Source organism: Anolis sagrei, chromosome X, assembly GCF_037176765.1.
Source record: "Anolis sagrei isolate rAnoSag1 chromosome X, rAnoSag1.mat, whole genome shotgun sequence".
NCBI classification, from domain to species: domain Eukaryota; kingdom Metazoa; phylum Chordata; class Lepidosauria; order Squamata; family Dactyloidae; genus Anolis; species Anolis sagrei.
The window spans coordinates 43,211,340-43,223,799 of NC_090034.1; the positions used below are offsets into that span (position 1 = coordinate 43,211,340).

Sequence of the window (12,460 nt, forward strand, 5' to 3'; positions counted from 1 at the left end):
ATTGTCTGCGTGCTCTCATCTTTCTCTGAAAACCCTATCCTAATTTGCCTAACCTTGTTCATGCCCAGCATTTTTTTAAATTTTAAATTTGATTACATTTGGCCCGGCCATAGGTTTTTAAATGCTATATGTTTTGATATTGTTATTGTTTATTGCTTATTGTAGTTTTTTTGTTTTTGAGTTTATTTTAACTGTTTTCTATTGATTTATTGTTATTGCTTTTGTTTATTGATGTGTTGTGGGCTTGGCCTCATGTAAGCCGCACCGAGTCCCTTGGGGAGATGGTAGTGGGGTACAAATAAAGTATTATTATTATTATTATTATTATTATTATTTTAAAAAATCATTATTTTTATTTGCAGTTGTTTTACTTTTATGGGTATCTTGTGCTCCTAACCCCAGTGAATGTGGAGCACTAACTGTATTACTGTATTTCATTGCATGATAGTTGCCACCGCGTAATAGTCGCACCCCTATTTTTTGCATGGCAAAATTGATATTTTTGCATTCCTCACATAATGGTTGCAGAGCCATTTAGGGCTGATTCCCCCTTCTTTCCTTCTTTCTCTGAAGACAAGGCATTTATATAAAAAATCTGAAATGGAGACCTCTAGAACTTGGATCTTTTCTCCGTTCCTGAAAGAGGTCCATTTCAGATTTTGTAAACTGCCTTGCCTTTGGAGAAAAAAAGGAAGGAAGGAAGGAAGGAAGGGGAAATCTTCCCTCCCTCCTTCCTCCTTGGAAAAGTAGTTTAAAACAAATAAACAGAAATGAAGCTGTTTGTTTGAGGCTGGATCCTCACTCCTCCTCCTCCTCTTTCAGAGGTAAGGCAGTTTATTTTTAAAAAACAAAAACCAGAAAAACAAAGGCAGATTTTTTTTCCATTATGTAATAGTCACACGCCCCTTTCAATTAGAAAAGGAGTCCCACCTCCCCATTGTAGGAACAGCTAGGAGCAGTTCCCACACAGTCCCTCGGTTCTTGCACACTCTTGCAGCACCCAGAATCCCACTGTTGGGCTGGACCCAAGAGTGGCCTATGCTTATTCAAGGATGGCCATGCAAAGAACCAGAGTTACAAGTAAGCAACCTCCTTCTTTTCATGGTCTCTATCACTCAGCCAAATGGGAGCTATGCATCAAAGATCAGCTAGGAAGTCCAATACCCAAGATTTGTCGGATCAAAGGCTGTATATGCCCTGCAACTGGTTTCTAGTCTATAATGCTGAATAAAACACTGACAGTTGAGTCCTCATTTGTCTTCCAAGGAGATTTGGGTCATTAAGTGCACTGGCTACACTTCCATGGTCAAATAAAGCCATGAGGAGATAAGCCAATGAAGCCACCTGAACTTGCATATTCTGGGCTGCAAGGGCCACAGCCTGTAGGCCCCACTAAAGGGAGTGTCCGGCTACTGTGAGGTGGTTACTACCTAAATGGAGCTCTAGAAGCTTGTGAAGATTCCTGGGCAGGCACAGAATGACTCATTTATCTGAGTCACAGAGACCTTGAAGAAGAAGTGACAATTTCTCCCATTCTGATCCTCTCTGAGAATCCATTGACTCCTCACTCCTAATTTTAAAACAGAGGAGATACCTGATGGGTCAGAGGGTCTCTGATCCTAATAATAGGGAACCGATCCAATCTTTCAACTGGAAAAAAAGGACTCTGAGGCAAAGAAAAGCTCATCCATTGGAGTTCTTTGGTCCTCTGAATAACCAACTCCATCCTCCCAATGTTGATGGGAGCAGAAAAAGCTATTCATGGGAAAATTTGGGAGGAAACGGGAATTTTTAACATGTGCCATTCCTGCTTGAAGGCCCCTTCCTTCCTCTGCCTTTTGAAAATCTTTACTGGCAAAACACAGCAAGGAATAGAAAGTGTTCACTTCAGCTGTGAGCAGACAGTTGGCCTAGCAACAGGGGGGTGGCAGTTTGGGGGACAGTCTCAAATGTATACCCTAGGGATATGTGTAAACAGTCAGAGCAGGAAAAAGAACTGAAAGCAGGCTTTGGCCACCTTGGTTAGTATTTTTAAAAGCTGATATTTTATTGTTGCTTGGCTGCTGATAAACCCTGAGCCCTTGACCTAAATACATGCACATGCCAAGACTCGAGGCTTAATTGGAGCCAAATCTCTGCCTTGGGAACTGGTTTGGAGTGCCTGGCTCAGCAGTGGATAATGTGAATGTTTAAAGGAAATAGTGAGCAGGGCCAGAGAGAGTATATTTCCATCTGCTGTGGCGTTTCATTTGTGGAATGCCCTCTCAACCATGTTTGCACCCATGCAGCTGTTGTTTTAAGGGCCAGGAGAAAATTGTTGCATTCTTGTAGCCAGGGACAGACATCCATGGCTCTAAATTTCCATATGCCATATCCGCCCTTTTTTATGAATCTGGAATCACATTTGTTTTTAAGAAGTGTCATTTGAGGCCCAAACAAGATTGCGAGGGTGCAAATAGGGCATAATGGAGAATTGCACCACCAGGAGGTTGGGGGGGGGGGGTGCATTTGTTTTTGTGAGTTTTTTTTTCTGGCAATGGAGGGCTGTGAGGATGAGGGTCCACATAAATGGCTCCCAAAAGAAAAAGATGAACCATAATCACCACTATTCCTACTCCTATTATAAGTTTTGCAAGGATTTGCTGAAACATGCTAAGCCCCAAAGTTTTGGCTCAGAGTCTTCTGTAACTGTTTTGTTACCTTAAGGACCCCCATGGCCCCCTATCTCTCTCATTGGTTTTTTTTTTTTGGCATTTATCTGGGCACTGAATGTTTGCCTTTTTGTGTTTTAAACCGCCATGTCCACTCAGGGAGAGAGGGCGGTCTATAAATAAAGTTTTTTTTTTCCATGCTGCAGATCAGAAAGCCTATCCCAGTTTAGTTTTATGTGTTCATGGTACAGTTATTTGTAGCCAAGTGCTACTGTTTGTGAGCCCTGGCCAACCCACACAATGCTGGCAAAGCCAGACATAGGAGAAGGACCCCGCCTTACTCTGCTGACTTCCAGAAGTGGCCAGGGTGAGAAAGGCGACGGTTCCGCTTTGGCAGTTTCTCCAGCATCTCCATGAGCTTTAAGAAGGTTGGTCGTTCAGCCTGTTCATAGGCCCAGCAAAAGAGCAGAATGTCCTGCAAGGCAACAGAAAGAAAGGTATGTAAGGAGAAAAAAACAATTGTACTCCCACACAACTCACACCATTCACAAACTTTCAAGCTAGGTCTATGTTGCTTCTACAGAAAGCTCGGAGATGCTAGTTTTCCTCAGTTTGGGCTCATCGCTGTCATTTCTTGGTTCCTATTTTAGATCAATCACATGGTCCTATGGCACAATGTATCAGGATGCAGTGAGAGATGGCAACAAGGGCCATTCCATCAGTTTGGTGGAAGTTCTGTTCTATCAGGACCTTTCTCCAGATGTTACCAAGCAACACATAATCCATCAAGCCATTTCTGGGAGCAGATTCACTCCATCAGGCCTGACGAATTGCCTGGCCTCTCCTGTTTCAGAACTGTTTTGACCTGCTCATGATAACTCTTCCATTCATTTGTTGGATGATTTGACACTACTGCTGCAGGACATGTGGCTCTCCAGACATTATCAGACTGTTGTTCCAATCGGATTCAGTAAATAATTTAGGGAGACTGGAGTTGTAGCCCAGTAGCTTCTCAGAGGCCATGTGATTATCTGGAAATTGATGCTTAAGGCTATATTCCCACCCTTCCTTTTCCTTGTATGTCCTAACAATTGGATTGTAACAGTTTGAGTGTTGGCTTGCTTTAATGGATTAGGTTAATCATAAGGCACATCAAGAGCAAGGTAGAAATACTCTAAATAAACAAACTGCTCAATGGCACCTTCTGATTCTTCAACAAAAAATTATATTTTTGCTTCCCACCACTTTGCATCTTCTGCCCACCAAAATCAAATCTGGGAGAAAGAGAACAAAGCAGAATACCTTTATTCCTCTCTATTTATTTCCTTTGTGTCTCCCCTCCCTCTCGTTAAACAGAGACTATACAGACCTTGAGGCAGTGATCTCTCTTCTATTTACAATACACCCTATAACACCATGTATTAAAGAGGTACAGAGGAGCCTGAGGCTTTGTAAGAGAGATCTTTTACAAATAAAATTTCACAGGAGAGCAAGGAGTTGAACTCAAACATGACCATCATTCAACACTAACCACCATGCTACATCTCAGAATTGTCCCTGTGATGACCAATGTTTGATGTCTTTCTCAAACTCCCCCACATTCCAAAAGTGGCCTACCGAGATCTCCTTTCCCATGCCAATCTGGCTCAGGTTTGGCTTCATCCCTCGACCGATTTGCCAAATCATTGCCTCAGCTGGTTGAGTCTTGAAGGGCCATTCCCGGGCATGCAACTCATACCAGATGGTGCTGTTGAGACAAAGCAGAGCAAGGAATTAATATACCCGTGAAGCACCATCAGCCCCTTCTTCACCATCACCACCACCAACACATTACATAAGGCATATTTTCTGTTACTTAAATACAACTCCTAAAAGGACCTCCATGGAGCATCATCTGTCCCTTCGTTATATGTATTCATTTTGCATTTATCTGTCACCTATTAATTTAATTCTCTGAGAGACATGCAAAATTTCAGTCAACCAAAACAAAAGCACAAATCAAATTAAACATTTAATCTGATCAACTGCATCAACACAAAAAGTTACAGTAAAAAGGCTATAGTAAACCCATGACAAACTAAAGCTATTAAATGTTGTCAAAATAATTATCAAGCACTACCTTTGGCATAAAACTTAGATATATAATATTGCCAATATTTAAAGCTGTTGAGAGGCCTGAATGTCACTATATACATTAGCTGGGCTGCTCTATTCAATAACCATGGGACTATTTGCAGAAGGCAGCTCTTCAGGTCAAGTGTGGGGACCCTCTTTCAGCCCAAGAAGCAAATTAAATTTCAAAGATGTTCTTATGGACCACGTCCTGTATCTGCATCTTATACTTAAAGCTATTGGCGTTGGAAAAAATGCTGAGCAGAGACATTTCAGAATGGGGAAAATCCTGTACTAAAACTAAGGAATTGTTCAGCAATTACGGAAAGGTGTGTGGATACCCATGGAGGATTGAAGGCCTAAGCCGAGACCATTCTGTGAAGGATTTTATGAGTCAAAAACAATATCTCCAATTACGTTCAGTATTGTCAAAGCCAACTGTGGGTCACAAACAAGCTCTGCATTCTTTTGGTTTGGCAAGGCATCTGCCAAGCCTGATGAGAGCTGTTCCGTTTTCTTTTCTTTTATCCCTTCTGCTCATAGAGTTCAGTGAAATGTGACTGGAGGAAAGGCAACACATTATCTGTTCACAGCAACAACCACAGTGCAAAAGAGTCACGCTCAGTAAACAGATGACAGCCACACATAGATCTTCCAATCCAGTCAAGACATCTCAAATACACAATACACCACAAAAGGAACTGCCTTTCAGACATGAATTTGGCCTTAAAGAATTTGGCAAACTGCAGGCTCTTGCCCAAGGCTGGTAAAGTTACACCCAAATTTATCACGGGCTGAGGAAAGGGTTGCTTTCCTAGCTAAGTATCTGTGGCCTTTCAATTTACCTTCCATGGAATACTCTGCCAACTTCCCTGCCTTCCTTAGGTTTTCCTTTTCTTTCCATCTTCAGCCCAGTGATTCCTTCTCAAGGTTCAAGGTAAACACAATGTTTGGATGATCCCAATTTCAGTGTAAGATATGAGTAAGAACCCAGAATCAAAAAGATGCATCTATCCCTAATGCTAAAAGGTGCTGAGAATCTGTTATTCAAGATCCCAAACACTCCCCCGCACCTAGAACAAGGGAATGGCTGTTCCAGCTGCGGGAGTCTGCAATCTTGCCTACGCTTTCTATTTCGGAGGGAAGGTGCTTAGAATGGCATTCCACGCTGGAAGAGGAGGAAAGCCAGCTCATGTCCCACCAGCTGAAGGCATCTATACATGGTAGAGAATTAGAAAATTCCTGCAGAAGAAAGCACTTTATGTTCAACCCATGTGTTAGTTGATAATATGGGATGATTGTGCGGAGGGTTTTTCTTGCAGCACACAATAACATTGCCGTAACTGTGCAGCTGCTCCTGCAGCTGTGTAATGCTTCATATAACTGCAGATGAGGATTTTTTCTCTTTCCATGATGGGCAGCCACCTCTTCCTCTCCCCACTTCCTTTACAGCTCCCGCTTCTCCATGTACCCCTCCCTTACCATACAATCTCAAACTAGGGCTTCAGTAAAGAGAGTAGCCTAGTACAGTGTTCTCTGACCTTATGATTGCCCAATTTTTGGGACAGCAATACCCATCAGTCTCGGCAATTGGTCATGCTGGCTGGGTCTGATGAGAACTGAAGTCCAAATGTCTAGGTGGCACCATTTTAGGTAATCCTGCTTAAGTTCCCCAGGTCTAGCTTACACAAATCATTGCGGTAGGACAGTATTAATATCATTTCTCATACTTCAGGGGTGTGTGTTTGAGTATATGTGTGCATGAGAGAGAGAGGATGATTTTCCTATATATTACCTAGCTCTTGACAAATGAACCTAGGAATAGCCCAATGTTTAGGAAGACTATTTTATAGTGTGCTATAACACTATTACTACTACTACTATTACTACTACTACTACTACTACTACTACTAGGCATTTGAACGACGTTGCTTCACAGTCCCCATGACAACTCCAACCCTGGACAACTCCAAGTGTTACATCAATTTGTAGTTCTCAGAATTTTCTGGTTATGACCTATAAAGCCCTTTACAGTTTGAGTTCAGGTTATCTGAAGGACTGTATAGAATCATAGAATCAAAGAGTTGGAAGAGACCTCATGGGCCATCCAGTCCAACCCCCTGCCAAGAAGCAGGAATATTGCATTCAAATCACCCCTGACAGATGGCCATCCAGCCTCTGTTTAAAAGCTTCCAAAGAAGGAGCCTCCACCACACTCTGGGGCAGAGAGTTCCACTACTGAACGGCTCTCACAGTCAGGAAGTTCTTCCTCATGTTCAGATGGAATCTCCTTTCTTGTAGTTTGAAGCCATTGTTTTGTGTCCTAGTCTCCAGGGAAGCAGAAAACAAGCTTGCTCCCTCCTCCCTGTGGCTTCCTCTCACATATTTATACATGGCTATCATATCTCCTCTCAGCCTTCTCTTTTTCAGGCTAAACATACCCAGCTCCTTAAGCCACTCGTCATAGGGCTTGTTCTCCAGACCTCTGTTTAAAATGTATAAATCCATAAGAGAGCCCCTAGGGGTTTGAGATGTTGAGAAAAGGCTGGATGAAGTCCAGGGGGGCAGAGAGAGAGAAAATGAGGCTACTAGATTATTCCAGTTTGACACCACTTTAACTGTCATGGCTCAGTGTTATGGAATAATTGAGTTAAAGTTTGCCAAGGTCTTTAGCCTTCTCTGCCTAAGACTGCTGTGCCTCACCAAGCTGCAAATCCCAAGATCCCATAGCAATGGGTCTTGCAAGTTAAGGTGGTGTTAAACTGCATTCATTCTAGTATAAATGTACTCATTGTAAGGCTTTTATAGACATAGGAGCTGAAAGGCCACAAATTCTTCCCATCATGTGAATTTACCCATATTCTTAAGAAACATGAGCAATCGTATCTAAATTCATTATGCAAACACTGTGGAAGCTGATCACCATATAAAGTATGAAAAATAAAAGCCAAACCAGCCATTTAAAACTTTTAAAAGAAACTCTTTTTTAAAAGATTGGGGTATTTTTTTTCAATAAAAAGTTTCAAATTAAAATAAGTTAGCTAGGGATTAGTCTGATAAAAATATCCCATAATTATTTTCTTCCTCTTTTTGGTTAAAGTTACATTTAAAGCACATACTAAGTAATGCCGCTGGAATTTTTTGCGGGGGAGGGGGGGGGCTGTTGGATGAAAACACATTATCCGATAAGGATTCAGCTTAAGCTCATCACTTTTACACTCGGCTCTTCAAGGTGCCCATCGCAGTGGCATACAGCAAAATTAATCCAGCAGATAAAAAGTGTACTTGGCCATGTGCCTGAGAAAAGATATCATCGCAGGGCAATGAGGCACTTCAAAAATATTTCTTTTTCTTTGCTGTGGTGAAGGGCAATTAAAATTGGACAAGTGAAAAAATCATTAAAGGAGAACATGCATTTGGGGCTCCATCGTAATTCTTAAACTTTGTTCTATTAAAGAACTTTGTTGGGGAGGATTCTCATCCTGCTTAAAATTCAAATGTTGTCTTCTCCCAGCCTTTGCCTTGCCTCACTTTTTCTGACCAACTAGGTAGTAGGCCTCCCATCTGTCCATCAAGTCTTGAGCTACTTTCTGCTTTCCTCATCTGGTATGTGAGCACCAGTCCATTGGCATCATGGTTTCTGGTCAAGGTGCCCTTTGCCGCGTATGAGGCCTAGAGCTTCTTGCAGTCCTGCATCCAGGAACTTTCTGCCAAAGGAGTAGAACACCTCTGGGTCTCTAAGTGTTGCTGGACTATGATTCCCACTGAAGTACTGGCAACACTGTTTGGGAGTGATGGGGGTTTTCTATAGCAAAAGGTGGGGTACCAATTCAATTGCAGAGATGTTCTTAGGGTCTACATTCCAGAAGTGGATGGGGCCAACGGCTAAAGAGTAGAACCCCAAACATGAGCATATGTTAGCTTAAAACTCTTCCTGCCAGGAACTATTAGTTAACCTTTCAGAATGGAAAAACACCCAAATAATGTTGTCATGGGGAAAGGGACATGGCCATTCAGAAAACTCCAGAGTCAGCTGAGGACCCCAAGAGAGGCAGCTGAAAGTGGGTTCAGGTTTCCCACTTTCATCTGTTAATGAATGCATATTTGCTTCCAATCAACATTTCCTGCTTCAGAGTGTATATTCACTGAGCTCAAAACCTTCAATGGCATTAGGAGCTGAGTCTCTTCTCTAGCAGGTCAACCTATGCCTGTGGGTTGATCAGGCTGAGCCGTAAAAACATGATTGATTATTCTCAGTATAAAGCCCCTTTTCTGAATGGTGAAGGCAATCACACAGAAATCAGTGTGTTTGCTTTTTACAGCCACGTACTAATGTTTCAAACTAGGAGAGATCTCTCAAGGGAAATGGCAAGTTCTTTCCCTCTCAAAAACATTCACAGATCCAATATGAGAAAGAATACTTAATCAATCGTTCTCTTCTTCACCCTACCCAAACACCTACCCAAAAGCAAAGACATCAGAATGCTTGGAAAAAGGCAGCTTGTCTTCTTCTGTCTCAGGTGAGAGCTGGTGGATGATCTCTGGAGCCAAATAGCATAACCAGCCATGCTGGACACGCAGCCCATCCTCTTTTCTGCAAGGAAAAGTAATAGCAAATAAAGCGAGGTACCAGAAGCAAGATAAAGTCAAGTTGACACAATTCTGCAAGCCGTATTATGAAGCAGTACTCCTTCTTCTTGATACCTGTGTTTGTTTCATCACCATTGTAAACCAGTCCTGGAGCTGTCTATCATTTTATCTAGCCCAACAAAAAGAAACTCACAGCAGGACCACAAGCACAATAGTATGAGAGTTTGATCTAGTGACAATTTTTGGAGTTACATGCTGGTTCTATAGGCAAGACTCACCCAAGGAGGGCAAGGGGAGGGACCCAAGGCTTTACAAATGTTATGAGACTCCTATAAGACCTAGCTTCTAAATAATTTCCTGCCATCACTGGTGATACCCATAAAGTTCACACAGCACTTGCTTGGAAGCCTTTGTCCTTCTGCAATGTGCCAACCCTGTTTTGCTCAACTCCCACCTAAAACCATGAGCCTCCCATTTCTCCTTCTACAGGTCAACAATTTCCAAATGACAGACAGACCATCTAATGTTGCTTGTCACTTCTGTATAATTAGCTGTCCTGCTAAATCTATTTCCCAGACATCCTGGAGTTGACATTACTATTGGTCCTGCTTGGCCATCCTCTGTGAAAAGCCACTCTCTCCCCGTTTCCCTCCCAACCCTGCCATCACAGTGGCCTGTTCCTGATCTCATCTGGAAGTCATTTTCAACCAATGGATGAAAACTTGCCAGAAAGTTAGGGCTATCTTCCAATCACTTTCCAGCCTACAAAAGATAGCACCCACTACCACATCTTAAAGCAGGCGGCCAGCTGAGGGGACAGGGTCACAGTTCTCCTGTCTATCTCTAACACCTTCATGCCACCTCTCAGCACTTGCTACCTGGGGTGACTCCTTGATTTTGACCACCCTTTGTCAGTGCTGTGCTCATGCTACTTGCTTCTTCACTTTGCTGCCTGGGAGAACCAGTCTCAGGGCAGTTTCCAGTTTCTGCTGGGGCAGTTCCAAGTATATAAGAGCTGTTTTGTGGCACTGCCATGGGCAAGGGCGCTTCAGAATCAGGGCCGAGCAGTGTAGCTCTACTACTGCTCTACTTCGAAGCCCAGAGAAAGGAAAGCTCTTCTGTGGATGCAAGTCTCAATCTCCTACCAGAGACTCATTTTACTTTGTGGCCACATATGAGGATCTTAATTGAAAGCTGTGGTTAATTGAATCACCAAGGTCACTTGAGGGGTTCAAGGTGACTTGCTTTTTTTGCTGTCATATTCAGTCTTTTCCCATGTCATCTCTCCTTGTGCCAGAAAGCAGGAAAAAGACAAATGAGAGGGCAAGCTCCTTGCATGTACAGGCACGTATAACCCTTTGGAAGGAACATGTGATGGCTCGCTACCAAAATATTAATTTCATCTTAATCCCATAGCTTTGACAAAACCAGATCTTGTTCATGTCACCTTTGTTGCTTTGATTTCTGTATAACCCAGTCCTTTAAAGAATCTTGCATTTTCAGAAATCTCATTTTTCTCTTGTTCTTTCCTTATTTTCTTTTTTGCATAGTTTATATATTTCTGCATATTGTGTGCAAATAAGCCACACATAGCTAGCCAGTAGAGTATATATTTATTTAAATATTTTATACACTGTCTTGAATCCTAAAAGTATTCAAAGCGAATACTGATTATGCACCATCATATGAGTGAAAAGCAACCCCCTTGTCCTTGTGACAGCAAAGAAAAGTTCATAGCCAGTGTCTGACAAATGCTTGGATGTCAAAGGAAGACATAGAGAAGGAGGTTAAGAGAAATCCAGATGAAGTTTGCTAATCAGACACATTCATGAATTTGCTATTTCTTGTGATGCCACCTACACAAACTGTGCACAGCTCATAATTTATTCTGAGTGCACAATATCCCTATTCAGGGAAGGAGGCAGCTGTATTCAAAACTCACGATCATAATCCACAATCAGGTGGGAAGAAATGTTATAGTAAGGGGTTGAATATGCATACCAAGAGATGACAAAGTCAGGCTTTTCTAGGCATGTAGATTTAAGAATACAACTCTTATAATCCCCAGACAGCATGGCCAGTGTTAAAGGACAATGGGAAGCACAGAACAAAAACACCTAGAGACTCAAGTTTTGCATTCTGATTATGTACTATGTCACTGAGAGATATGCCCTCTCTATTTGCTTATGGCCACAACATGCCTTGTGCATGCAACTTGCCAAGGGTGTTGGGACAAAAAGTTGACAACAAATCCACGTGTTCCTCTTGCTACCCAAATAAATAATCAATGTTCAGTCTAGAAATGGAATGAGTTGCTGAGATATTCACCAGCCCCAGATACCTTCACTAATGTAGAAGAATAGATGTGGGCATTTCAGTAAGTCCTGCATGTCATAACTAACAACACATGCTGAAAGCCCCTCTTCTATACAACCATTCAAGATAGAAAGTTCTTTCAAGTTTTCATTCTGGCAACCCCAGACATAACTCATAAGTTATGAGGTAATGACAAGTGTTCATTGTTCATTCTTCATTCAACATGGATTACACTGCAACAGAGTAATATAGTTCTTAAAATAGGTGGGATATTCCGATAGCAGGCACCATCCCCCAAAAGGTCCTTTCTCTGGTTGTTGACAGATAAATACCTGTATGATGTAGCAGAATTTGGAGGGCTTCTAATGGTCATTGCCATTGGGCAGACTGATAGGAATAAATGGTCATGTTGACTCTCTTTCTAGCTAGCAAGTTGCTTAGATCAAGACAAAGGCTGCCTGACATGTCCCACTCTAAAGGCGAGCGGAACCTTTAAGAAGAAAAAAGAACAGCAGACTGCTCTTCTAATACACAATGTCCCAGACTTGGGCAATGGAGCACAAAAAATTGGGGTCACTCTGCTTGATTTCGGGTGTAAAAACCAGAGGGAACCAATGAGAATGCACCTCGGTAATTGGATTTGTTCAAGACCTTAGAAGCTTAGGAATTGAGAAGTGACAGGAGACATTCTGATAACTGGGGGAAAGAAAAGTAAGAGATGGTACTAGCACAGCTAAGTTAAAAAGGCACCCAAATCCTCTCTTTTAAATTGTGGCAGCTTGGGCTGGCTG

At 42.2% G+C, this 12,460-nt stretch overlaps 1 protein-coding gene across 3 annotated transcripts in view; it reads right to left on the reverse strand.

Moving 5' to 3' along the window:
* Window positions 1-12,460, reverse strand: part of KSR2 (kinase suppressor of ras 2) — a 204,632-nt gene that overhangs the window by 14,971 nt on the left and 177,201 nt on the right. For 2 of the 3 annotated variants that reach the window (XM_067473258.1, XM_060785468.2), the window contains 3 exons: window positions 9,226-9,357; window positions 4,269-4,398; window positions 2,993-3,126 (listed from right to left, as the gene is read on the reverse strand). In XM_067473258.1, the coding sequence (XP_067329359.1) occupies window positions 2,993-3,126; window positions 4,269-4,398; window positions 9,226-9,357 (396 nt within the window). Of the gene's footprint in view, window positions 1-2,988; window positions 3,127-4,268; window positions 4,399-9,225; window positions 9,358-12,460 lie in introns of those variants that run through there. The other variant, XM_060785469.2, reaches the window with a different exon arrangement.